Below are 26108 nucleotides of genomic sequence, written 5' to 3'. Positions count from 1 at the left end.
ACAATTTTTTTAAGTTCATAGTTTTAATTTAGTTGCAAATTAAACTAATATAAGACGATTATAAAAACATATAGTTTATGGTTATGACTTTCTCTGACTCAGACGTTATATATCGTAAAAGTACTTTTGATCAGTTAAAATTTTACAATTTCAATATAAAAGCAAGAAAATATATTTAGTATGCAATCTTAGGTATATTATTATATATATCAATTATATATAATATATATTTTTTAGTTATTCAATGGAAAATATATATTCATACCTTGATATATACAATTAAAACATTTAGTGCTATGTAAAACAAATATTGTAGTATATTTGCATTTATTGAATATTTTTTTTTTGTTAGTTTAATTAAAATTTTGCATAAATAAAAATCTAAACTAACTAGTGAAAGCTGTAACTAATAATAGCAATTATTAGATATTTTTGTAAATTGAAAATGGATAGTAAATTTTTATAGGTATCTTCATAATTTGCCGATAAGTCTACTAACTTTTTCCATAATTACAACTATATTTAAACTTAAATAACTAATTTTTTTCTTTACTTCTAACTAGTAATTATATTAAATTTATTTTAGAACTCAATTTCCTGTTCCGCAATGTGTAACAATTCTTTGTTTAAACTTATTTCGTCCATAGATTTTAGCTTTAATATATTTTTTTCTTTACTGATTTCTTCATTTCTGAGCAAAAGATGTTTCCTTAACGCTAATGCTTTACTTTCTCCTTGATTTACGGTCTTTGCACTCGTTAAATTTACTGTATCATCGACTTCAACAAGACCATTCTGTGTGCCTACTATGCCACCATTGATACGTCTACTTCCAATCATTGCATCATTATTATCTACATCATCATCGTCATCGTCTCCATCATCATCACCATTTTCATCCCCTCCACGCTGACCACCATTCCGGAGTTGTGCTGCAATTTTTCTTTCTTTGCTCTGCACTGGGGTCTCACTAAATCGGCTTAACATTGCCTGCAGCAGATCAGCAGCAAGTAGATGCATTGGCGGCATTGTGTGGGTGGACATACTCACAAACTGCAAAGGAAATTAAAATAACAATTAATATTTTTTTTTTTTTAATAGCAAATAGTTTTTTCATATTTAAATTTTATTCACTTAAATTTGTATTAATCAAAATATATATGTCTTTTAAAATAATTTAAAAAATGCCCACAAACACAATATAGTATAGTATTTAGCGTAAATTATTAAATGAGACGTCTGACATATAATTATCTTAACTAATTATCTTAATTAATATCTATAGAATTTACTTTATTAAGAAAAGTTATTTTCATTGACATTCAAAATGTTTTTCATTTGTTTTAAAAATTTATTGTAAAATTAATTTTCAGTTTTCTTGGTTTTTTAAAACCTGCTTTCTAGGTTTGTGACCTATTACTTATGACAGTCGAACTCCACTAGTCCGGTTATATAAATATTAGGATCAATCCAAATTATTAAAGATATTTCGGATAGACTATTGACTAGATATCTTTATAACTTATTATCTAGATTAGCGAAGCAATATTAGATCCAGACAACAAGTCACATTAGACACATTTTTCATTTTCTATCTTTATCCAGATTATGAGAGGATCCGATTTATCGGAGATTCGAACTAGCAGAGTTCTACTGTACATCTCTTGCTATGTAAATTTTTAGTTATCGATTTAAATGTATTTTAGTAACACACTACCATAGTATATCAGCACATATTTTGAGAAGTTTCGACTTGAAAGGTTATAAGGTTTCCATATATGAATTTACCACAGTTCCCCAAAAAGTTCAATACTATTACTACATATCATTTTCAGTGCCATTTTATAGACATTTATTTCAATGGAAAGTTTTGCATGCCGCCTTATAAACCCTTACAGTATTTGACTTCATATATTATTTCATTATATTCCCAATATTTTATGTTTTTTAAGTTATATACTATCGTCATGTTAATCTCGTTATGTTAATATGCAGCTAATTGGCTTTTGTTGAAGGAGGTATCAAGTCATTATTTTCAATAAATAGATGGAAAGTTTTATTTCTCTTGGAAAGAAGGAAAGTAATCTCTGTTGATTTTATTAAATTTTATTTTGCAATTTCTGAGTTACACTAAAATTCTACATAGACTAGCTTTTAAAATGATAGATACCGATTTTGGTTTCGTATATACCATATAGCAATGACTACGGTATCATTTACAAAAGTATTAATAACTGTATCCAATGTTGCAACATCTGATTTTTATAATTATTTTTACGCATTGATATACACGACAGAATTCTATGATAGTGATAAAAAAGAAAAGCATACTCTTATGCTTAGATCTAGATCTGAATAAACCTGAACAGTGGCATTACAAATGTTATAATGTATTTTTCTCGAACAACTTTACAGATCTATTAAACCATCTATAAAAGATACTACCTGAGTCAATGTCATCCTATGGTTAAGTATTCCCAACCGGTATTATTTTAGACAATTATGCTATAATTATTCGTATCAAATAAACAGTTTAGAGTTTAAAGTATGTAGAACATATTACTTTTCAACTGAGATTTAACCAAATTATATTTACATGTCGCAAAAAATGATCATAACTTAGTCCTTATTTGTGGCTGACAGAAATAGGAGCAAAATCTGACAAGAACAATTCTAACAGGGAATAAACCAGTCTTGCTAGTTTATCAGCATATTAGTTCTCTGTTATATCCGTACGACTAGGAACAAATGATACAGTTAACTTGAAGCTTCTATGAAAGGAATTTATAACTTGTTTTAATCGTGAAAGAACTTGGCCAATGGTTCACATCTATATTGAGAAAGTAAATTCTATAGTTGTCAAATTCTTCCATTCAAAATTTAAAAAAAGTCCTAATATTCTGTTTAGAAAAACTGTTATTTAAAATATATTTTCTTCTTTCAGTCTTTTGGTCTGAATGCAATGTAGAGGCCCGAGTCATTCTCGTGGAATAATAATCATATTCGGTTTCCTTTGCCTACCTAATTCCAATGCTATTAACACCCTGTAACAATTTTCCCACCTTATCAAGTTTGCAGGTTAAATAAGATATTCTCCAGCGTCCAGTTTTCCACAAAAGCCTTTTATGAACGTATGGTATTTGGCTTTCACTGAGCTTAAAGCTTTAGGAACTTCTTAAAAAGTTATAGGGAGACTTAATGTTTGTATATTACGATCAATATATAGTTCGTTATACATAATCACTTTGGGAATTTGTTGTAAATAATTTATATTAACATATCCAACTTCTCATGTCATTTTGATAATTTTTATTAATTCTAGATGAAGTACATTTAACTATACATACTATATCTAAGACTTTCATGCAAGATATTATTTAACAAATGATTATAAAAATTTATAATTGCTTTTTTCAAATGAAATTTCTAAAGCAAACTGAGTAAAAGATGTACATAGAAAGCATCGTTGACTAAAACCCCATTTCCCCATTAATACGAAATATGGAAACGTCATCCATTTAGATAAGGAAGAGATATTAAATTAGACCATCAGTGATTCAAAATAAATGTGACTAGTAAATTTAAAAAAAAAATAAATAATTCAAATTCATTAGTATAATCCCAAGCTATTTATTTCCTTGAGTGCAGACTGAGATTTATTTCGAGATTGAAGAGAATTCGAACTTACTCAGACGGGAGATTACATTGAACTTGAACCTCAAAATACCATATACAGTAAGACATAAAATTAAAACAAAAAGTTAGCGTGAATAAAAATGAGATTAAAAATTAAAATTAATATTTAATAATGACAAAAAAAAAGACTAAAAAGATTGGGAAAGTATGTATTATGGAACCGAAAAATAAAGCGTACATTTTCTCAAGGTGAGAGGAAGCAACTTTTTAACTCTACTTAACTTTTCTTTATTGGGCAACTTCTTTAATTAAATATAGCGTTTAATGAATGGAAATATTTATACTTTTATTTATTTATTTTCTTCGGTTTCGTTTTGGTTAATTAAGTTATTTTATATAAATTATCGCATAACCCCAACATTACAAAATGACTTTGTTCCCAAAGGATTTTGAATAATTTATGAGAACACTTGGCATTGTTCAATAATTTCTCCAGAGTTATTGCTATGATAAAGTGAAAAAATTACTGAAAGTATGAATAATAATTAAGGAGAATATTTATAATTAAAATTCAATGTAAAATGTTTTTGACTATTTACAATAAAAATTGTACATAACACAAACACATATTAATTTGCAATTAGTGGAAATTATATATTAAAATAAAGTACATATTTTAAACCAAAAAAAAAAGAACACATATATGAAATCTGAATATTTAGATAAGAAATAGTGCTTGGCTTGCATCTTAATGCTCGGTTACGGCATTTTATTAAGAAAAGTAAAATAATTAATTGAAAATTAATTGGAAATTTATGTGGCGTCCAAAGTGAAAGTCGTAGACTTCTCCGATTGAACGTGCACCAAACAAGCCAAACCTGGGTCTGTCAGTCAAGAAGTTCATGGTGACAGTTTTTTAGGATTTACATCGATTACCTTAAAAACACAATTACCGGCGAATATTATTCAGATCCATTGGAAAGACACGACATCGATTTGAAGCAAAAATAATTGCAACGAACTACTATTCCATCTAACATATTTTTCAGATCAAGACCTTGTGACTATTTTCTGTTTCTGAACCTAAAGAAATAATTTGACGATGAGATAATTCGGTCAAGTAAAGAGGTTACCAGTTAAACATACGCCTATTTTGCTGATCTTGAGAAAATCTTTAATTTGATAAAAAAGAAAAATTAGAAGAGTGCTATGTTACTTAAAAGAAGACTATATTGAAAAATAAATAACTTTTTACAAAAAAAAACAAATATTTTATTAAGGAAGTTATTAAATTATCAAACTGTCCCTGTACATCGCTCTTAAGCGAGGTTTCTTAAGAAAATCTTTTATTTCAGTGCTAGTTAAAAGAAGACTATGTTGAGAAATAAAAAACCTTTTCCGAAAAAAAACAAAAATATACCCCTATACCTTATTAAGGAAGTTAATTAATTTATGAAATTGTCCCTATACCTCGCTCTCCCCAAAGAGAAAACTATATCCAAACATATAGCTTCAACTGGTACCGGCGGATATTTTTGGAATTCCAATGGCAGCATTTATAGTTGCATTGTGGTATGAAGGCTTGATGACAGGTAATAACGTCAAAAAACTATGGACTCTATTCCTGTACCTATTAGATATAAACACAACATTGGTCATATTAACAAATAATTAAGGCCTATTTCCAAAATGTTTATCTTGTCTTGTTTGATAGGCATAAAGAAAGAGATGGGCATAGTTGAATCTTGGGCTTCTTAAGTCATGCTATGCATTTGAAGGGTATAATTCATTGGGTAATATAATATATAGTGCTGCATTTTTAAAAATGGAAGCAACATGAGGAATGCCCAACAATTAGTTTCGAAACGTTTAATAGAATTATTGATTACTTAATTACTTCCGAGGTGTTTTCTATTTTTACAACAATTATGCGGAAATTTTATAAATAAACACAAGTGAAAATACTACGAATTAATTGTAAACAATACTAATAAATAATGATAAAAATCTAATAAATATGTAATAAATATGAATTGCAGCGCCTTATCACTGCACGTGCAAAAATATATTTTTATTTGTAGTATTTTAATTACTGTCAGCACTCTCACTTCAGAGAAAAAAAATTTCCCAAACAAGTCCAAAATATTTGTGTATTAAATTTCAAGAGCATTTCTAATTGAAAAATAAAAACATTTCCATAAAAATTTGTCAACAATTCATTTTAATTACATTTAAATAAAAAAAAAGCAAAAACTGAACTCAAAACAAACACGAACCAACAGTCAATTGCTGAGATGCAAGTATCTGACAGATACTTTGTATTTGTTGTATTTATAAAAATTAAGGAAATCTTTTCATGCCCCGTTTAAAAATGTTGGAATAGCAACAGTACCAAGAGTAGAAAAAAAATTATATTAATAATTTCAATGAAAGCATGCAGATAATGAATCATGAGAAACTAAGGCAGCTGCCAACTGTGAAGAAAATATTTATAAAAACAATAATCAGTAGCTCTGTCAGATGTTTGAACCTGTTCAAACCGAGCTAAACCTGAACGAACTTGTGATTCACAGAACTAAATTTATTCCAGAAAAATATTATGACAAAAATACATGGCGTGTTTACGAATGAAGTAGATAAAGACACAATATTAGCAGACGATATAGTTCTATGAGTTCCCAAGAAAATTAAAGTAATTAAGAGAAAATCTAATGGAAGCAGCGACAAGCACTAAACTCGATATGACGTATTCCGGGCAAGTGTTCTCGGATGATGCTACTGGTGCTGATGCTGATGCTGATGGAGATAGTGAAAATAATAATCTTGTACAAAAATATTGAATGCAACTGTTAATAGACCTTTTATGCAAATTGAGATAATTATGACTACGACATTTTCTATAGTGCAATGTTTTGAACTAGTGACCAATAAATAAATTATCCAAAAAAAGAGCTGATGACTTAATGCGTAAAAATAACATTATTAAGTACTCGTTACATTCAAAAGTAAGAAGTGTGTCAATATGTCACATCGAAGTAGTTTTTGAAACAAAATAATTGGTTTTCTAGTAAATGCAAATTAAATTCAATATAAGATGCAAGATGCTTTTGAATGTATCCAATAAAAAACTATACATAACACATACACATATTAATTTACAATTAATTGAAATTTTATATTAAAATAAAGTACATAATTTAATCCCAAAAAAAAAAAATATATTTATACAATATGAATGTTTAGATGAAAAATAGTGCTTGGCTAGCATCTTTATGCTCTTTTACGGCACTTTATTAGGAAAAGTGAAATTACTTTAATTCAAAAATAATTAGAAAGTTATGTGGCGCCTGAAATATAACTGACTTCTGGGACATTTGACTTAATACGAAAAATAAATATTTTTACTGGTTTTATAAAAGTTAATTCTAAGTAATTCAATTTTATAAGTTATTGAATTTTTCTATTATCACTTAAGTTGAGAGAACTGCTATCAAACACACCATCTAAGTCAGGTATTTAATGAAGATAGACAGAATCAAGTAGGCAAATAAAATGACCACGTTTCCAGTGATGAAATAAAAATGAAATAATAAATAAAAAATTAAATATTAAATAAAAATATATATTCTGATTCAATTAAAGACAATACAATAGGACAATATATCGGAGGATGTTGAACAAAATGCAGAATTAGCTATATATACCATAGAAGAAAATTATTTTTTTAAATTTATTAAATTTTTTTTTTTAAATTTATTAAATTTTTTTTTAAATTTAATAAATTTTTTTTTTAAATTTATTAAATTTTTGTTTTAAATTTATTAAATTTTTGTTTTAAAATTTATATATATATATTTTTTTATATATATATATACTTTTTTTTAACTAATAATTATTTTTATTATAACTTTCTTGAATTAATTATTTTTATTTTAATTTTTTAAAAATAAATTAATTATATTTATTTTATTTATTAATAACTTTTTTCTATTTATTTTCTTTCATTATGTATTTATTTTTCTTTCTTTTCTTTCTATCTTTCATTTCTTTTTTAATTATTAATCATTTCATTTTTTTTTTATTTATTAATAATTTTGTTAATAATTTTTTTCTATTTATTGACCAATTCTTTTTTATTTAAAAAAATTTATTTTTTATTTATTAATAGTTTTTTCATATATTAATTTTTTTTACGAAACTTAATTTCTTTTGAATTGAAACACATTTTTAATAAATTTAAAATAATATTTTTCATAAATATTATTCATTCATTTAAAAATATTTAGAATAGAATTATTAAAAGGAATAATGTATTATATATAGAATTATAAAATTTTATATATATATATTTTTGTATAAAATGCTTAAGATATAGACAATGCAATATAGACAGTGCAATATAGACAATAGAATAAAGAGGATGACCTACGTCAGTTTTATTAATATTAATTAATGTTAGATCGTGATTCTGGTGATGACTCTCAAAGAGAGTCGAAATATAGAATATATTAAAAAATATTAAACAAACATTAAATTATTTAACAAAAAGTGAACTGCATCTGAATTAAAAAACATATATAAAAACTATTAATTATTTATTTAATATAAATCATTTGTAAAGACATATTATTTGGTATGTTTTTATTAAAATATATTAAAAATTTTGTTTGATTTTTTTATTAATAAATGTCCTAAATGTCTATAATTACAAATTTTCTCAAAATCAAATTAATCTCAAATTAATCTCAAAAATTAATTTTTAATCAGTTAATTGCTTGAACTGATCATATAGCTGTTTCGGATACTATCAAATATCCATTATCCTTTTTCTTTGGTCTTTGGAGACATCTATAATTTATAGATATAGTTTTTGGTGTGCAATTGTCAGGAATGAGATTTGAATCGTTGACTTACGTTTTGGCACTCAAAGCCAACAAACACTCACTTTGTGTTATTCAAATTTCAAGCTTTGTCAATTTATTGTGTGATTGCTGGTGCTGTTCTTAAAAGAAACGCATAAACCACAGCTATATATGTTTACTGAATTAATATTAATTTTTATTTTGTTTTAAATTTGAACAGTTTTGCTCGTAGAAGTTTTTGTTTCTTAGTTCAAACTTATTAGATATGTGATATCATTACTATTATTACTTAATATTTTATGAACTCTTCAATTTCACTCATTTTAAGACAAAATTAAAATCAAAAGAAATTTATAATAAAAAGTTCCGTTTTATTAAAACCTAATTTAGTGGTGGCCTCGTTGATGTGCTCTCACACAAAGAAAATTAAATAAAATTTTTATTATGATTACTAAAAAGTAATCAAAAATAAATAATTAATCAATGAGCCATGTTAAAGAGCTCATTTAAAGAAATTAAAAGCAAAGTAGATTGCATTGAATATCTTTACTTGCTCTATTTATTAACTTACTTCTATTGGAAGTACTTGGAAAAATTGATTACTACTTGTGTTTCCTAATTGACTCTGCGTTATTTACTGACATAAATGTCCACTTGAGTATTTTTATGCTGCATCGCGCACTTAACTCTTCTAATCACATTAAAAGAATTAAAAGTTAGAATTGAAAGAGGTTTTATACTTACTTAAAACAAAAACAAATTACACACAAAGAACTTAGTAGGATAAAAATGGACTCTTACATATCTCGTATATATCTAGGTATGCGTTTGCAGAGTGGGTATGTAGACTGTGTGGGATATACAGAGAAGAGAAGAGCCTAGAAAATTCCAACAGGAAAATAACAACGTAAAAAATAAAAAGAATATTTTACGAGAAGATGCCACATTTGTATTGTATATTGCATTGTTTATATGAAATACAAAAAGTACACTGAAAAAAATTCTTAACAATTGTAGAAGAATATTATTATTTGTGAATTCACACCAAAATCAATTTTGAAATTAACCAAGAATAAGGAACTGAACTACTAGGTAGGCTAGGCCCTAAAAAGGAAGAATAGTCATTTTACTACGTTTGAGGGAAAGGAATAAAATGTTTTTGCTTTACATAAAATTGAAAATTAATTCATTCACACAAATGAATATATGACATATACCCATTATTTTTAATTTTAAATGGTAAAATGTATTAGGAACCAGCAGAATCAATACCAGAATAAGTTTGTTCATCTATTATACAGAGTCATATAAGGTTCCTAACCACTGGATTATGTTTAAAGTACAAATATTTGTTTGAAGGGAAAGTCTAACTATCCAATATATTTCTTTATACATAGTTAATCGAATAGAAAATCTTTGTATTGTGTGGTATTTAATCTGTAGGTGTACCAAAAATCATCAGATTTAAATAATACAATTACATATGGTTGCGAAAAATATGTGGTTTCATTAGGACGATGCTATAAGCCACACAACACAACATTTTTTTGGCTTTGTTGTATGAGAAATTTCTTCAAAGTCTAACCTCAAATTATGATGATATAAATTGGCCATTAAGATCATGCGCTTTGTATTCGTGGGATTACACGAGGATCACTTTAACGCGAACGATTCTCAAGTTTTAATCACTTTGAAAACAAACATTCGTCTACTTAAAGCCAAGCCATTATCAGCCCTACGCCGATCCAGTACTACAAGATACCCCGTGAAGAAAATTTAAGTGAATTGAATTTATTTAAATTTGCCAAATAAACACTTATAAATGAAATATTATTTTAAGAATTTATGATGTACTAACTTTCTTTTAATAGCTCTGGATAACAACTTTCTTGTAAGAGCTTTGTATAAATAAAAATGAACTTGGGTTCTATTGTAACTCTTCTGGTTGCAATACCGGCTGTTGGGCGAATTCACGATACTAGTTAAAAAGTCCAAAAAAAAAAAAATTTACTAATTTTATCAACAATAATCAACTAGTTTCTTTTTTTTACTAACATGATCTTTTCAAAAACTAAGGAATTAAATTATCGTTTATTTGCTTACTTAGGAATAGGAATCAATGGAATAGCAACTCTTAACGTAGCAAAGCACTGCGAACATTGGTTTATCTTTTGTGCTGCAACAGACCCTAACCGAACAGAAAACATTCCGCCTTCCGAATGAGAGCCAGAATGTCGGTCGTTGAGGACCTCCTAATGTAAGAAGGAAAGAGTAGTTCTCAATCTCCTTCTGGCCTAGATCAAGGCTGGACAGTCACAGAGAATGTGACTGGATATTTGCTTACTTAATCTATTTAGATTAATAATAAGACTTAATGCAAAGTTTCATTAGATTATCTTAAAAACTGAGAGACTAAATTATCAGTAATTTAGATTTATAAGACCTTTACATAATTTCGTTATATTAAAAACAGAAAGTCTAAATTATCGGTATCCAAATAGATAAATGGACAGACAAAAGCCAGACAATCAGATCGTCATCGTTAAATTGATTTTTTAACGATAATTATACAATAATATATGATTAATGTCGTTTTCAAAAATTTTTTCATGGCATTACACATATTTTAACAGGGTATAAAAATTAAAAATATTAATTATTTATTAAATATATTATATATTTTTTGCTTTCAACAAGATTTTAATTGACTACAACATTTCCGGTAAAAAGCAACTTAAACTTTATTAAACGTTCGTAGGGTTCTTAAATGTTTTGACTTTTATAGTTTAAGGTTTATAGGTTTACGAGCGGATCTGTGGCAGATTCTACGTAAACCGCTTATGGGTTTGTTGCGTTACTTTATGGTTCTTACTTAAAGATGTCAACTAACACATCTAATACAATTGCCCAAAAGACTATTGACACATTTTATAGATCTATAGTGACCTTTTCTGAAATTAAGAAACTCACGCAACCCTAAACTAATAACAAAAAAAAACCAATTTATTTCCTGAAATATCTTATATCCATAAAAATAAAAATGTAGGACACGTGTTGACCCACTCCAGTGGATCCAGTCAACCTGAGCAGGCTGGCTGGCTGACTTCCTTTAACAATTATTAGGAATGGTTTTTTCTTTTAAGTGTAACGTGTAACGGCGGCACTTAAGGAGAAAAACTACTTACTATATAGTAAAAAAAAATATGAATGAAAAAAAAACTGATATAACAGCGAAACGGAACGACTTATCCCCAACGCGACGCGACACACGAGTTCGCGTTCCCTTCAATGTGGAAAACGAACTGCGCTGAACAGAATTTAAGCAGAATTTTTCGCCCAAACATGCACGAGAAGCGATGCTAAGCGCGCGAATGTGCGAGTGTGCCGCGTTTCACGTATAAAATCGAGTGCGCGCCAGAATAAATTCGACAATTCCAAATTGGATTTCGTACTCGCAGGAACAACAAACCAAATTGTGCCAAAATTGATTAAAAAAATTATTTGTAAATATTTAAAAAATAATAAACCGAAAGCGAGAGCAAAAAATAAATTAAATATTGTTAAATAGAGTGAAAAAAAAAAAAATTTGCTAAAACAGAAATAATAACAAAAAGGATTTATAAGGATTACTGCTGTATTCATATATAAACACACAAAAAATAAAAGGATTGCTTTATAGGCTTTGAAAGTAAAAACAAAAATCCTTTCCCCCATAAGCAAAGTCCTTTTCATACGTTCTGAACTCAATAAAAACCTAAACAAATCTGTTTCAGATTGAAAAAAAAAACAAAACAGAAGTAGACCGTGCAAAACAGTAAAAATAAGAAAAAAACGAACACTTGGGAGTTCCTTTCCAAACGTCCAAGAAATGTTGCCAAAAGTTTTTTATATTTGCTTCACCGTCATTTTGATGCTCTCAACTGTGCTGCAACTCGGCCAATGTGGACCAGTGCCAAAAGTGAATGAGGTAAGCACATAATACCTTTAATATTTTTTCCTTAAAATGAAGTTAAAGTAAGCAATAGAAGCAATGAGTTCAATAAACTCAGTTTCTCTTGCCTTCCAGCCCCTAAAATAACAAGGCCGTGAGAATAGGTCTTTATAGTCAAACCTGACTTACACTGATCTTGCATTGGTGCAGAATACCTTTAATATTTTTTTCTTGAAATTAAGTTAAACTAAGCAATAGAAGCAATGAGTTCAATAAACTCAGTTTCTCTTGCCTTCCACTCCCTAAAGTAATAAGGACGTGAGAATAGGTCTTTATAGTCAAACCTTACTTACACTCATTTTCCATTAGTGCATCAATCGACATAAAGTAACGCCATAGGTTAGATTTGATTAATCTGATTAGTTAGAGATGTGTTTAATTTATTAGAAAATGTATATATTTATTTAACAGTGGTTAAAATCACAACTAGATTAACAAACAAATCTTTGAAAAAAACTCTGACAAGCAATCGCATCTATCTTAACTTTCAATTTCATCTTCCATATGTTATCATGTTCTCGTTTCTTGAAAAACAGATATGCAATCTCTTAAAAATATTATTTTTTAATAAATCAATAGTCAATAATTTCTTTTATTAATAAAAGTTTAATTAAATAAGAGAGTTTCTTCTATCTATACTCAAAAAGACCTTGAATAAAAGTCAACTATAGTTTACATTTACCACCAAATTAAATTATGTTAGTTTTTAAATAAATAACATTATGAACACTAAACAAAAAATAATAACTCTATAAATTAATAGTAATGACTTTTTCACATGTTTCTTTATAAATGTAGAATATAGGGACAAATAAGTAATAAATATATAGTTTAGATTATTACAGTGACCTAAGGGATGCAATTCGGTCTTCTAAGTAATTGTGTTAGATGTGGGAGAACATCTTTAAATAAGAACCATAAAGTAACGCAACAAACCTATAAGCGGTATACGTAGAATCTGCCGCAGATCCACTCGTAAACATAACTTAACCTATGAAAGTCATAGGTTTAAGAACAATACGAACCTTTCATAAAATTTAAGTTGCATTTTACAGGATATGTTGTAGCCAACTACAATCTTGTAGGAAAACCAAAAAATATATAATATTTTTATATATAATATATATAATAACTAATTAATATAAATAAAAAGCTAAAAGAAATACATAAATAAATATAAACAAATAATTAATATTAATAAATAATTTATATTATATAAATAAATAATTAATATAAATAAATACCTAATATAAATAAGTTATTAATATAAATAAATAATTAATATAAATAAATAATTAATATAAATAAATTATTGATATAAATAAATAATTAGTATAAACCAATAGTTCATATAAATAAATAAGTAATATAAATAAATAATTAACATAAATAAATAATTAACATAAATAAATAGTTAATATAAATAAATTATTAAATATAAATAAATTATTTAATATAAATAAATAATAAATATAAATAAATAATTAATATGAGTAAATAATTAATATAAATAAATACCTAGTATAAATAAATTATTGATATAAATAAATAATTAGTATAAACCAATAGTTCATATAAATAAATAATTAATATAAATAAATAGTTAATATAAATAAATTATTTAATATAAATAAATAATAAATATAAATAAATAATTAATATAAGTAAATAATTAATATAAATAAATAAGTAGTATAAATAAATAGTTAATATAAATAAATAAATAATATGAATAAAATATTAATATACATAAATAATTAATATTAATAAATAATTAACATAAATAAATAATTAATATAAATAAATAATTAATATAAATAAAAAATTAATAAAAATAAAAAATTAATATAAATAAATAATTAATATAAATAAATAATTAATATAAACAAATAATTAATATAAATAAATAATTAATATAAACAAATAGATAATATAAATAAATTATTTAATATAAATAAATAATAAATAAAAATAAATAATTAATATGAGTAAATAATTAATATAAATAAATAATTAATATAAATAAATAATTAATATAAATAAATAATTAATATAAATAAATGATTAATACAAATAAATAATTAATATAAATAAATAATTAATATAAATAAATAATATAAATAATAGTATATAATATACAGAATAGTATATAATATATGTATATAAAAGTCATTATTATGCCCTTAATTGCTCTATAGCCTTTTCTGAGATAGTACTTTTATTATGATAAAGTACTAAAGTACTGCTATCTAAAATTTATAATTAATATTATATTAATTATTTTTTGATTTTTCTATATAGAATAAACAATTGCTTAATATATTAAACTATAATATTTTAATATTATATATGTATAATAATGTACATATATATACATATACAAAGTTACTACCCCAAAAGCTTATTTTGGACTAACTTAAGATGTTCGCATAATTACTTGAATCTAACATTTCTAAAGTTTTATTAACAAAAAATTTTAACTTTTCTTTTTTACTTAAATTATTATATATTATAAATATATTATAAATTATTATTATAATATTGCATCTTATTTTCCCACACATTTTACCTTATCTACTTAAATATTGTAATAAGGAAATAAATAATAAAATTAATAGCTCATAAAGCAGGGTTTCTCACTCCTTCCTATCAACTGAGAAAATTTAATTGTTTCAAAATTAACAAACAAAAATAATGCAAAATAAAAAAATAAAATACATAAGAAAATAATAATAAAAAACCAAAAACAAAAACATTAATTAATAATAAATTTTGAAAATGAATTAAAAACAAAACCTTTTCAACCAGGCATAAACAACTTTGTCTAGTATAAAGACTTTCCTGACCTGCTTATCAGGGCTTGGAATCTCTTCATCAATCTATTTGATTTATTTTTTTAATTTAGAAAAAATTAGCATTATTAAGTTTTCACTTGCACGTTGAGCACCAACAATAGAAGATACAATTTTAAATGCTATTGAATTGCACTAAAAATAACAACAAAACGGGAAAGTCAGACTTTTAGGTGACCCTTGAAGAAGAAAAAATAATAATAATATTTCAATTGTTGACAAAAATAAATATAAAGAATCACATGTGCGGACAGAAATTAGCTCACTAGTGAACGGAACCGGCAGAGGCGAAGTGGCTTAGTTACTAAGTGAAGACAGAAAAGAAACCACAATTGATTGACAAAAAAGTATCTTTAAGTGTGTAGACTTCGAGTCGAGAGTTCAGGTCAAGTTGCGAATACAAAAGAAAATTTAATTATTTAAATAGAAATCCCCACTGGGTTATTTTGTCAGTAGTAATTGAGTCCAGAGTGTTCAAAATTAGGCGCACGCATGGTAAATTACGCAGATTTAATTTATTTTTTTCAAATCGAATTTTACGAGGGAATCAGCCAATGAAGCTTTAAATGATATATGTCACGTCACGTTAACGTTTAGCTGCTTTCATTTCTAGGGTTGCACAGCAGAATATATTCTCTTAAGGGTTAAAAGAAATTATTGTTAAAGTAAATTAATCCATAACTTGTAGAGAATTGTGTATAATATTAACTTACAAATATTAACAAGAAAATTTAGTAAAAGATATATCTTCATTAATTCTTACAAGCATCTCATATAGATGTTGGAGATGTAAGACCCAAAAAAAAAATAGTATATGAGTAATGACATGTTATCAGAAGTAAAACTTCAATATTTTTTTTATTAACTTTAATATAGCATTATGTTACTACAGACAGACAGCTTAATAGTTATTGTCTTAAATAATCTGTAGTTCTCAAGTTACACATTATTTAAATGAAAAATAAATTATTAATTATGAAAAATAAATTAAATTTTAAAAAAATATATATATAAAGCATTATGTTACTATATATACTTAATATATAAATATTTACCATAGATAAAATGGAAAAACTTTAACTCAAAGAAAACAAAAAGTAAAGTAAGTTAAATATAATTAATAATTAATATGAAGTAAACAAAAACCGCAAATAATAACATACTAATTAAGCAAATTAAAAATAAAACTAGTATTAAAAAAAAAAAAATAATAACACCAGAACCAAAACAAAATAAAAATATTAAAAATTGAAATAATTTATATAAAAAATACAAAAATAAAAACAAATAAAACATAATAAAAATAAAAAATATATAAAAAAGTAAAATAAAATAAACAAAAATAAAAAATAAAAAAAGTAAAAAAAAAAATAAAAAAAAAATAATATAAAAATAATAAAATTAAAATTAAAATAAAATAAAATTAACAAAAATAAAAAAAATATAATGAAAATAAAAAAATAAAATAAAATTAACAAAAATAAAAAAATATAATGAATATAAAATAATAAAATAAAAAATAAAATACAAAAATAAAATAATAAAATAAAATAAAAAATAAAATAAAATAAAAACAAAACTCAAAACTCATTCAATTTAAATATAATAATTTTTAAAGAACCAACAATGACAATTAGTGATTTTTAGTAATATTATTTAAATTTTAATTATTATTAATTCTTATAACAAAAAAATTATTAATAAAAATTACAACTTATTTAGAAAATTATTATTTGTCTAAATTATTTTCAAACCAACTCATTGAAATTTACTATATTATGCTTTTTTTATTATAATCAAATTTTATTCTACAAAATAAAGTTGAATTATTTAAAATTATAACCAAATTAAGTAAATTAAATATAAAATATCAACAAAAATAATAATTATAATTATAACAATTATGTAAAATAAAGTATATAATTAAATAATTAAATTAAAATAAATTAATAATTAAAATTAATAAATTAAAATATATAATTAATAAAATAAATAATAATATAATAATATTATGTTATATATATAATAATATTATATTATAAAAAATATAATAAGTAATATATTATAATAAATAATTTAAATACAAACTTCATGTTTAAAGAAAATAGCATCAATACCAAAATAATAAAGCGATAAATAAAAAATAAAAACAATAGTAAAAAATATAGAAATATATATAATTATATATATATTATAAGTTATTAAATCACATAAATTTAAAATATTAAATTTATATACAAAAATTAAATATAATATAAAGATAAAATAAAAGAATAACAATAAAATAAGTTAAGTAAGTTATATCAGAATAATATACTAGTAATATAATAATATATTATAATTTTGTGTATATTTATAATTATTTATTAAAATATTGTAAGAATATAACAATAGTATTGAATTATTTATAAGCATAATAAAATGCTAAAAAATAAGGCATGATATAAAATCTTGATTAATTGTCAATACTTGACAAATTTGTCAAGTTCAGATAATAGGAGGGATAATATATATAAAATAACATATATATAAAATAATATATATAAAAAATAATATATATATATATATATATACATAATTATTTTTTTTTAAAGAAGTTAAAGAAAACACTACAATGTATATTGAAATACTAGAAAATATTAGAAATATATATATTGAAAACTTATCTATAATAAATAAAATAAAAAATATCTGATGTAAATAACGTTTTTTATATTAATAAAATTAAATTTTTTTTTTATTATTCTATTTTTAGCAACAACTTTTAATGCCCAAAATTCCACAATGGCATTGTCTGCGCTACTTCAAACATGATCTTCTAATGATGAGACGTTGTCGACATGTACATGTTCCAACAGCCCCTCGTATGGGTGATGTGAAAATGGATATCATACATAAATAAGACAGCAATGAGAATGTATATACAAGAACAATGAGAACAGAATAATTCCTTCAAGATCTAAAAGGAAATTAAACTAATGCAGAAGAAAATCGGCTAAGTCGAGTTGCAAATATTTAAGGCTTATAATTATTTTATAAAATAAAGAAAATATTTCTTAATCAATATTTAAACAAATTGGATAACTGATGGGACTTAAATTTTTTTTATATATTTTATATATTGTTTTGAGTTAAGTTAAGCTATATTTCTTTATACTCTATATACAAAAGAATGCATCCAAAGCAGTAAAAAAAAAAATTTCAAATTTTTTAAAAATTTACATTTGATACTCAATTTTATATTAATTTGAAAATAATAAATATTTAAATAAAATTAAGTTACTTATTATTTTTTTACGTTCTCATATATAATATAATAAGAATATTATGTATGTTATGTCGTTTTTGTCAACTTTATATTTTAAATAAATATTATATATTTTTAATATATAGGTACATATATATTATAATGAGTTCATTTTTTAATAAATTTATTGATTTATTAAAAATTATATTTTATTTTGTATGAATTTATATTTATTACAAATACAAATAAATTAATTTAATTTTTTATTAAATTTAATTTTTGAATGTTCTTTAAAGGTAAGGACTTTTTTATAGTTCTTTTAATTAGATTTGTATTTGCATTATATTTTTATATGTTGTTATTATTGTAACCCTGCTCATGAAATCCCCTTGAAGGGAGTTAAACGGCACTTGATCGTCGAAATTGACGAGTAGCTCCGGGACGTAGACCTTTAGGGTTTTTCACTCATTTTTTTATAAGTTATTATTTAAGTAATTAAATTTTATTTCTATATTTTTGAATAGGTTAATTTATTTTTTAATTAACAAAATATTAACATATGTATATATATTAGTCAAATTTTTTATTAAATGCCTTATAGAAGAAAATAAAAATCCAATAAAATAAATAAATAATTTTAACAACATTTAGTGCTGTAAAAATTTTTTTGCTATTTTAAACACATATACGCTTTTTTTATATTAATCTATTTAATATAATATATTAGAGAATATAATAATAACATAATGTAATATATTACGATATATTATATGTAATAATATATAATAATACAATATAATATATTGTATTTTATTATACATTTATTAAAATGCATTATTTTTTTTTATATTATTTGTTTAAAATTTCATTTAATTTGTATTTGTAATATGCAAAATATTTTATTAACCTTAAATTTAATTTAATTTTTATTTTTAATTTAATAATTTATTCTTTTTAATAATTTAGAAAAAAAATTTGGTAATGCAATTGTACTTCCATAATTTTGAGTTAAAATTATTATTAGGAAAATAATTTCTGTTTAAAGTTCACTAAATTCATATATGTGTATAACATTTTTTTCAATTGTTTTTATATGATTATACAAATATACAAATATCCATATATACATATACATAAAACAACAGCACTGAGAAAGTTTAAAATAAATAAATTATCAATACTTAATAAATAAAATAATTATTTATTTAGAAGCCAATGGTTTGTATAAAGTAAATTCATATAAAGAAAAATTATTGAAAGTATTGAGAGATAAGTCGAGTCTACATTCCAAAATCTTTTATCTCCGACGCCCAAACTTGACTAGTTAAATTTCAACTAATCTCTTTAAATTTTTATTATTTGTAAGGATGGTTGAAAGACACGGTTTATAATGACATGTCTAACAGCCTCTATGGAGGTTCTCTTAAAACTTATATATCTTTATGTTTGTATTCAGTCACAAACTCGAAAAGAGCTATAGGCAGCTGTAGACATCATAAGATGTTTGAAATTCTCACAAAAACAATGCTTTGAAATCTTAAAGCGTAAGGAAATATGAATGGTTCTGATATCAAACCTGAGATTTCTGAACAAACAAGTTCAGAAATGACTCAAATTGGTCCGAGACGTATTATTAGACACGGGCCGCACATATATTAGCTATATCATATTAGCGTTATTTGCCGGTATTGTCCAAGCACCTACGACTTTTTTTTATATTTGATACAGAACACGGACCGAGCAACTGGGCTTTGCATTAAAAAAAGTAAATCGAACTAAAAGTTTAATGTTTCCTTGAAACACTAAATATTATAAATTATATATAATTATATATACAGTACAAATTTAAATACACAATATAATCAACTTACCGCTTTTATAGCTTCCTTTCCAGCATTGCTTTGCACAAGAGGTCCAATGCGTTGTCTAACAGGTTTTTTATTAATAATTTGCTTAGTGGCATATGTTCCAAAAGTTGTATATTGCACGCCCAAAGGTGTTGATGTTTTCTCAAATATAACAGGTTTTGGTGCACCTGCATCTAAATCTTCATCAGCGCTTAGATAAATAATTTCCTAATGTACACGAAATACAAAATTAATAAATTAAATAGGAATAATATAATAATAACATTACCAACCTGCTTTTCAGTTAAAAAGAATAATATAGACTGAGACTGCCAGTTAATGTTTAATGAACTTGGTATAACGTAACGACGTGGTAACCAAACGGTACCGTGCATTTCAGGCATACTAGCACGATGATACAAGGGCCACGTCACATGAGGTTGAAACACAAACACTAAAATAGAGAAAAACAATATTTTATATTTATTATTATGCATATAGCTTTTTATAATATAAATTTAGCTACACTTACATTCATTATGTATATTAATTACAGCTACTAAACTATTAAGAGGATCGAATGAAAAGTGTTTCATGGACAGATTCATAACACTTTCAATGCGTAGTGTAAGTAAATTCCAGATCAACACACGATTCTCTGTGCAGGCGAGTATCTAAAAATCATGAAAAATAAAAGAAATAAAATACAAGATTTGATTTTGTTTGATCATAGCAAAAAGTAACACTATCTGATTTTTTTAAAAATATCTTACTTAATATCTTACTTAAGACCTCTGTTATGAATTGTATACAAGTATACAAGCTTCAGATTTTTGTGGAATAGAAATAGTGTAAAAAACTTGGTAACAAAATAATCCATTGTGGATGAGACGCTGCGTACGCGTCTAAAGAGAACTACTGCAAAGGCCGAAAACCAGCAACAGGTTGCTAAGAGATGTGGCTTATGATAGGGAAGGAAAGGAAGGCTGTCAAATTAGCCATGTTCGAAAATATGGTTTAATGTGAAAAATTTGGTAATAAAATAATCCATTGTGGATATATATATATATATATATATATAAGTGGAGGAAGGAACGAATCCTCCTCAATTAGCTGAAAAATTTTGAATATACAATTCGTCGTAAAAGAGGGTAGAAGAAGATCGAACTAAATCCAGCCAGAAGCATTTATAAAGGCAAGAGTCTGGCGATATCTCGAAAATTCTTATACTGACGATATCGCTGAGTGTGTTAAAGAAGGTGGCCTCCAAAAACCTAAGCATAGTTCTGGCCAGACCTGGAGATAGACACAACAGGTATTCTAGTGCCCTTTCTTCGAAAATTGGTTGACATGCGTTGCAGGAGATACCACAGGGTATGCCGAGTCTAGCTCCATACCGTCCTATGGTCCAATGCCCTGCAAAGGTAAATATTAACCTAGATACCTCTGATTTGTTTCTGTATATCAAATCAGATGTTCTGCATTTGGAATAAATTGGCCAAGTATCCCTTGACCAGACTGTTGAGGCAGTAAAGGACCACTCACTATTAGTCTGTCGTAAGAAATGGTATTAAATCAACCTCCGACTGTAACTGCCAGGGGCAGGGATTGAAATAGCGGTATCCGTAGAAGAGGCACCCAATCTAGCAAGCTCATCTACCCGCTCATTAGAATACTATATTAGAATACCCGGGAACTCAAACTTGAGTTATCTTGAAAATTAGAAATTAGATATTTTTTATCTACAAATTGTTTGAACTGATTTTGCGAAACAAAATCCAACTTGATATGCTTAAACAACTTACACGGCAAGTAAACACCGCACCCTAAATCATCTTAAAATAATCTTCAATAGTGTCATACCAAAAAATAAGAAAAACAAATAACTATTACTTTAATAAATTCTTTAACTTACCATATGTGCAAACTGATTAGTTGCGAATTGGACTTTTTTAATAACTGCAGGTACCTGTGGTATTGGCAGTATTCTATGCGTCGTCCGATCATATGCTTCTTTTCTCTCTTTTTGTTGTTGAGTTATGTCTTCTTGACGAGACGTGTTTTTACTCTCCTTAGATGATTTGGTAATATCCTGAATATTGAGCACACTAAGTATAGGAACCAGATTCTGAGCTATTTCCTCATCATAATTTCGTTTCCGTCTTGTGTACAAATGCAGACGATATTTCGCTCTAAACCGTTCTCGTCTGCTAAGTTGTGCCACTTTTTTATGCAAATCCTTTATTTTCACATTGATAAATTCATTACACACTGTTTTCCGTAGATAGCTAGCTAATCTTGTTTCCATTCCTTCACGTGGCTTACAGGTGATGCCCAGTTTTTGAAATAGCAAAACCTTTTGATAAAAATTTAATTCTTGTATGTCCAATATTTCACGAAACAGCTCTTTTTTATCTTCCTGAGAAACAGCTGACAAAGATGTTACTGGTTGCTGCTGCACTGTAGAGCTTGTATCAGATGTATTAAGCAATTCTTGTAAATTATTTAATGCACTTTTCTCATTATCTTCCAGAAGATTCACAAAAAATTGCATGACTTTTGCGCGCTTTTCGTACATTTCATCATCAAATGTAGTCTTTACCTTCGGTACAACTATTTGTGCTTTGTGTATAGCTCCATCTGCGCCTACAGTGCCACTTAGCGCTACTTTTAGCTTTAATGTAGCCATATTATATATACAAAGCGTATCACCAAAGCCAGCAGCAAGCAGTGAACCATCTTGTGAAAATGATAAGGATGCTATTGGCAAATCTTTGTAACTAAATTGTGCTAAGTTATACCAGTATTTGTCCGTTTTATGTATATCATCCGATGTGCCAAGTGCCCAAAGTTTAACTTTATGATCTTTGCCTGCTGTGGCACAAAGCAGATTATCTACGCTATAATCACTTGAGAATTCTATCGCTGACAATCCAACATCATGTGCTAATTCAATAACAGTGTTAAGTGAGTAACTGAAATAGGTTTAAATATTAGTAAGGAATGCATTGGCTTATAAATTTTAAAGAAAGATATACTTCTGTATTTCATCCTTAAAACGCCAAAATTTTAAACGCAACTCGGGAAAGTGTTCATTATCATTAAACACTTCTCCCGTCACCATCCAATCAATATTGAAAGCCGCCTGCTCCACACTTATATTGTACAGTATTTTATTAGCCTCCGTAGATAACTGATTTTGCATAACTACATCCAACTGTAAGTGAAAAAAGCATTAATGTATTAAAGGACATATGCAACAAACTGAGTAGCTTACATTGTATAGCAAACTTTTTGTGTACACTGAATAGAACTGCAAATGTCCAATGCGTCCATTGAGAGCGAGTGTATTTGAACGTGGATTTAAGCGCAAGCCTACTGGGAACCTATCCTTACCCGTTTTGTCATCTGGTATGTAGGTAAAATCGTGGAGTGTACATATTAACTTTTCATCGGCGCCCATAATACGCACTGCGTTGTCAGCTGTACATACTGCCACTTGACTATTGTTGCTACAAACAACAATATGTCTTATGTATGCACCTATCCGAGGTATAAACTGACGAATATCTGGTTTCGCTATGTTCCACTTGACCAGCACAGATTCCAAACCACTGCTATAAAAACTCGTACCAGATGCTGAAAATGCAATGCTTGTGACACTTGTATGATGCCAATGGTAAAGTGACTAATAAAAAAATTAAGAGTTAGCGATTTTTTCTTTGTTGTTGTTATTTTGTTTAACACATACTGTTTTCACGGTTTGCTGATTCATAAACTCACGCCATAAAAATATTTTGCCTAGGTTATCACCTGTTGCGATCATGTGTTCTTTGGGATGCACACGTACAACAGTTACCGGTACTTCGTGAGCATTTTTTAATCTAGAATCGTAATATTTAATATAACATTTCATTGCTCATTCCAACTACTCACCTGCTCCATTGCCATGTTTTGTAGTCAATAAAATATACATAAAATCCTTGCACCAAAGCTATGTAATTGTGATTTTCGGTATCCACACTAACAAGAGGGGTTTGTTTTCTAATATAAAAATGTAATGATATTGTAATTACAAAATTTTTCACTTAATTTACTTATTATAACAAATTACTTTAGCACAAGTGAACAGCGTACACGACGTTGATTTCCTTTATTTGTGTCTATTAGCATCCACTGCACAAATTGTGTTGTATCACTTTTATATGTAATAAATAGTGAGGCCGTGTCCGCATTGCCATAAAAATTTAACTGGTTACATGTCAACACTTTTATGTTAGGCAATTTAATTTCTAATCGCTTCATAAGGTCGCCACTTTGCCACTCCCAACGCAATAACTCGCCCGACTCTGAGCAAGCAACAAGCATATCATTCTGTTTTAAGCCAATTTCCATAGATATTAATTTATCATTTGCACCTTCAAGTTGACGCAATAACTGCCCTGTCGTTGAAGAGAACACCTGTACGAGATTGTGGCTTAAGGTGAAAAGTGCACTGCAAAAACAAGAGTAAATAAATAGATGAAAAGAATTTGATGTGTAATTCTACTTACTCTCCATTTGGAGAATATAGTGGTGGGTGCGAGAGCTCATTGCAGCCAGCTAGTCTTCGAAACTTTAGGTAGTCCTTCTCCATACTACTAGATTATAATGTTAACTTAGCAAACTATAAAATGTGCTCGTGCTGTTGACCTTCTCAAATAGCAGACAGAGCTTCTTAGTCTTTTGTTTTTTTTTAAATTAACAATACTTCGTAACACCTTTTTTACATAAGCACTTTTGAAGTGCTTTTTTTTTAATTTCTTTGCATCAATTTTTAGGAACAAAATTGTCTTAGATTAACAAAATCATATATAACCGCAGGAATAATTTAAAGCCTGCAACGCACCGCGTTTAACTTGCCTAAATGTCATTTCTTTATTATCATTCGCACGTGTGACTTGGAAACGTCAAAATGGTTTGTGTATAAACTAAATATTTTGTAGTTGCCATTGACAGAACGTCAACACATGTCCAATGGCGTGGTGAATTTCTCAAAAATATCATAATGTGCATATAATTTTCAGGACATAAAATTGTAGCAAAAAATATTAATAGTAAGATATATAATATTATATTGCGATGCCTTCGTATTAATAGTTGCATTAATAATATTGAGACTTACTGCAACGTTGGATAAACAGTTGCCACTGAATAATGTCAACACATGTGCGATGAAATGGTGAATTTCACCAAAGTATAAATAAACTACATCTAATCAGAGTAGGAGATATAATATGTATATTGCGTTATCACTGTATTAATTTATTAATGTATTATATAAGTTGTGATCATATCATATTAATATATTTTAATTATAATTACCTATAATATATTAGGTACTATTTAGTCAGCATAATATGGAAAAATTGTGAAGAGTTTAAAGGTTCCATTAGTTATGCTCGCAAGCAATCAGCTGATTTTTTTTTTCGCAGTAGGTGGAAACCATCGGAAGTCACAGTATGTGATTAAAACCCACTAAAACCACCTTTTAGAAATAATTGGAGGAAATTTTCAAGCTTTATTCGAGTAATCAGAGGAGAGAGAGAAGAGCAAATGAGATTTTAAGTACTTTAATATTTTTTATCGTTATTCAATGTAATAAACAAATTTTAATTTAAAACTAACATGAGG

General features: G+C 26.2%; 2 protein-coding genes across 2 annotated transcripts; one reads left to right on the top strand and one right to left on the bottom strand.

The window, feature by feature from the left end:
* Positions 1-471: 471 nt before the first annotated feature.
* Positions 472-25344, bottom strand: LOC119662008. The gene is made up of 11 exons (XM_038071546.1): positions 24989-25344; positions 24550-24930; positions 24372-24479; positions 24187-24319; positions 23713-24123; positions 23474-23652; positions 22351-23410; positions 20968-21109; positions 20729-20889; positions 20460-20663; positions 472-1053 (listed from the first exon to the last, which is right to left on the bottom strand). Exons 1-11 carry the CDS (start codon positions 25069-25071, stop codon positions 583-585), a joined length of 3333 nt encoding a protein of 1110 aa, XP_037927474.1. The 5' UTR covers positions 25072-25344; the 3' UTR covers positions 472-582.
* Positions 12037-18520, top strand: LOC119662009. The gene is made up of 2 exons (XM_038071548.1): positions 12037-12465; positions 18097-18520. The coding sequence occupies exons 1-2, from the start codon at positions 12367-12369 to the stop codon at positions 18241-18243; spliced, it is 246 nt and encodes an 81-aa protein (XP_037927476.1). The 5' UTR covers positions 12037-12366; the 3' UTR covers positions 18244-18520.
* Positions 25345-26108: the final 764 nt, after the last annotated feature.

Source organism: Teleopsis dalmanni, chromosome X, assembly GCF_002237135.1.
Source record: "Teleopsis dalmanni isolate 2A chromosome X, ASM223713v2, whole genome shotgun sequence".
NCBI lineage: Eukaryota > Metazoa > Arthropoda > Insecta > Diptera > Diopsidae > Teleopsis > Teleopsis dalmanni.
The sequence above is the reverse complement of the archived record's forward strand: the minus strand, read 5'-3'. Positions and strand labels throughout refer to the sequence as shown.

What these genes read in the sequence shown, in the direction of transcription:
- LOC119662009 (XM_038071548.1), top strand. Translation starts at nt 12,367, where the DNA reads ATGTTGCCAAAAGTTTTTTATATTTGCTTCACCGTCATTTTGATGCTC. An exon ending in CAGTGCCAAAAGTGAATGAG is followed by an intron (nt 12,466 to 18,096) that starts GTAAGCACATAA and finishes TTCTATTTTTAG; the next exon opens with CAACAACTTTTAATGCCCAA.
- LOC119662008 (XM_038071546.1), bottom strand. Translation starts at nt 25,071, where the DNA reads ATGGAGAAGGACTACCTAAAGTTTCGAAGACTAGCTGGCTGCAATGAG. An exon ending in AAAACATGGCAATGGAGCAG is followed by an intron (nt 24,320 to 24,371) that starts GTGAGTAGTTGG and finishes TTACGATTCTAG; the next exon opens with ATTAAAAAATGCTCACGAAG. An exon ending in TCTTTTTAACTGAAAAGCAG is followed by an intron (nt 20,664 to 20,728) that starts GTTGGTAATGTT and finishes CGTGTACATTAG; the next exon opens with GAAATTATTTATCTAAGCGC.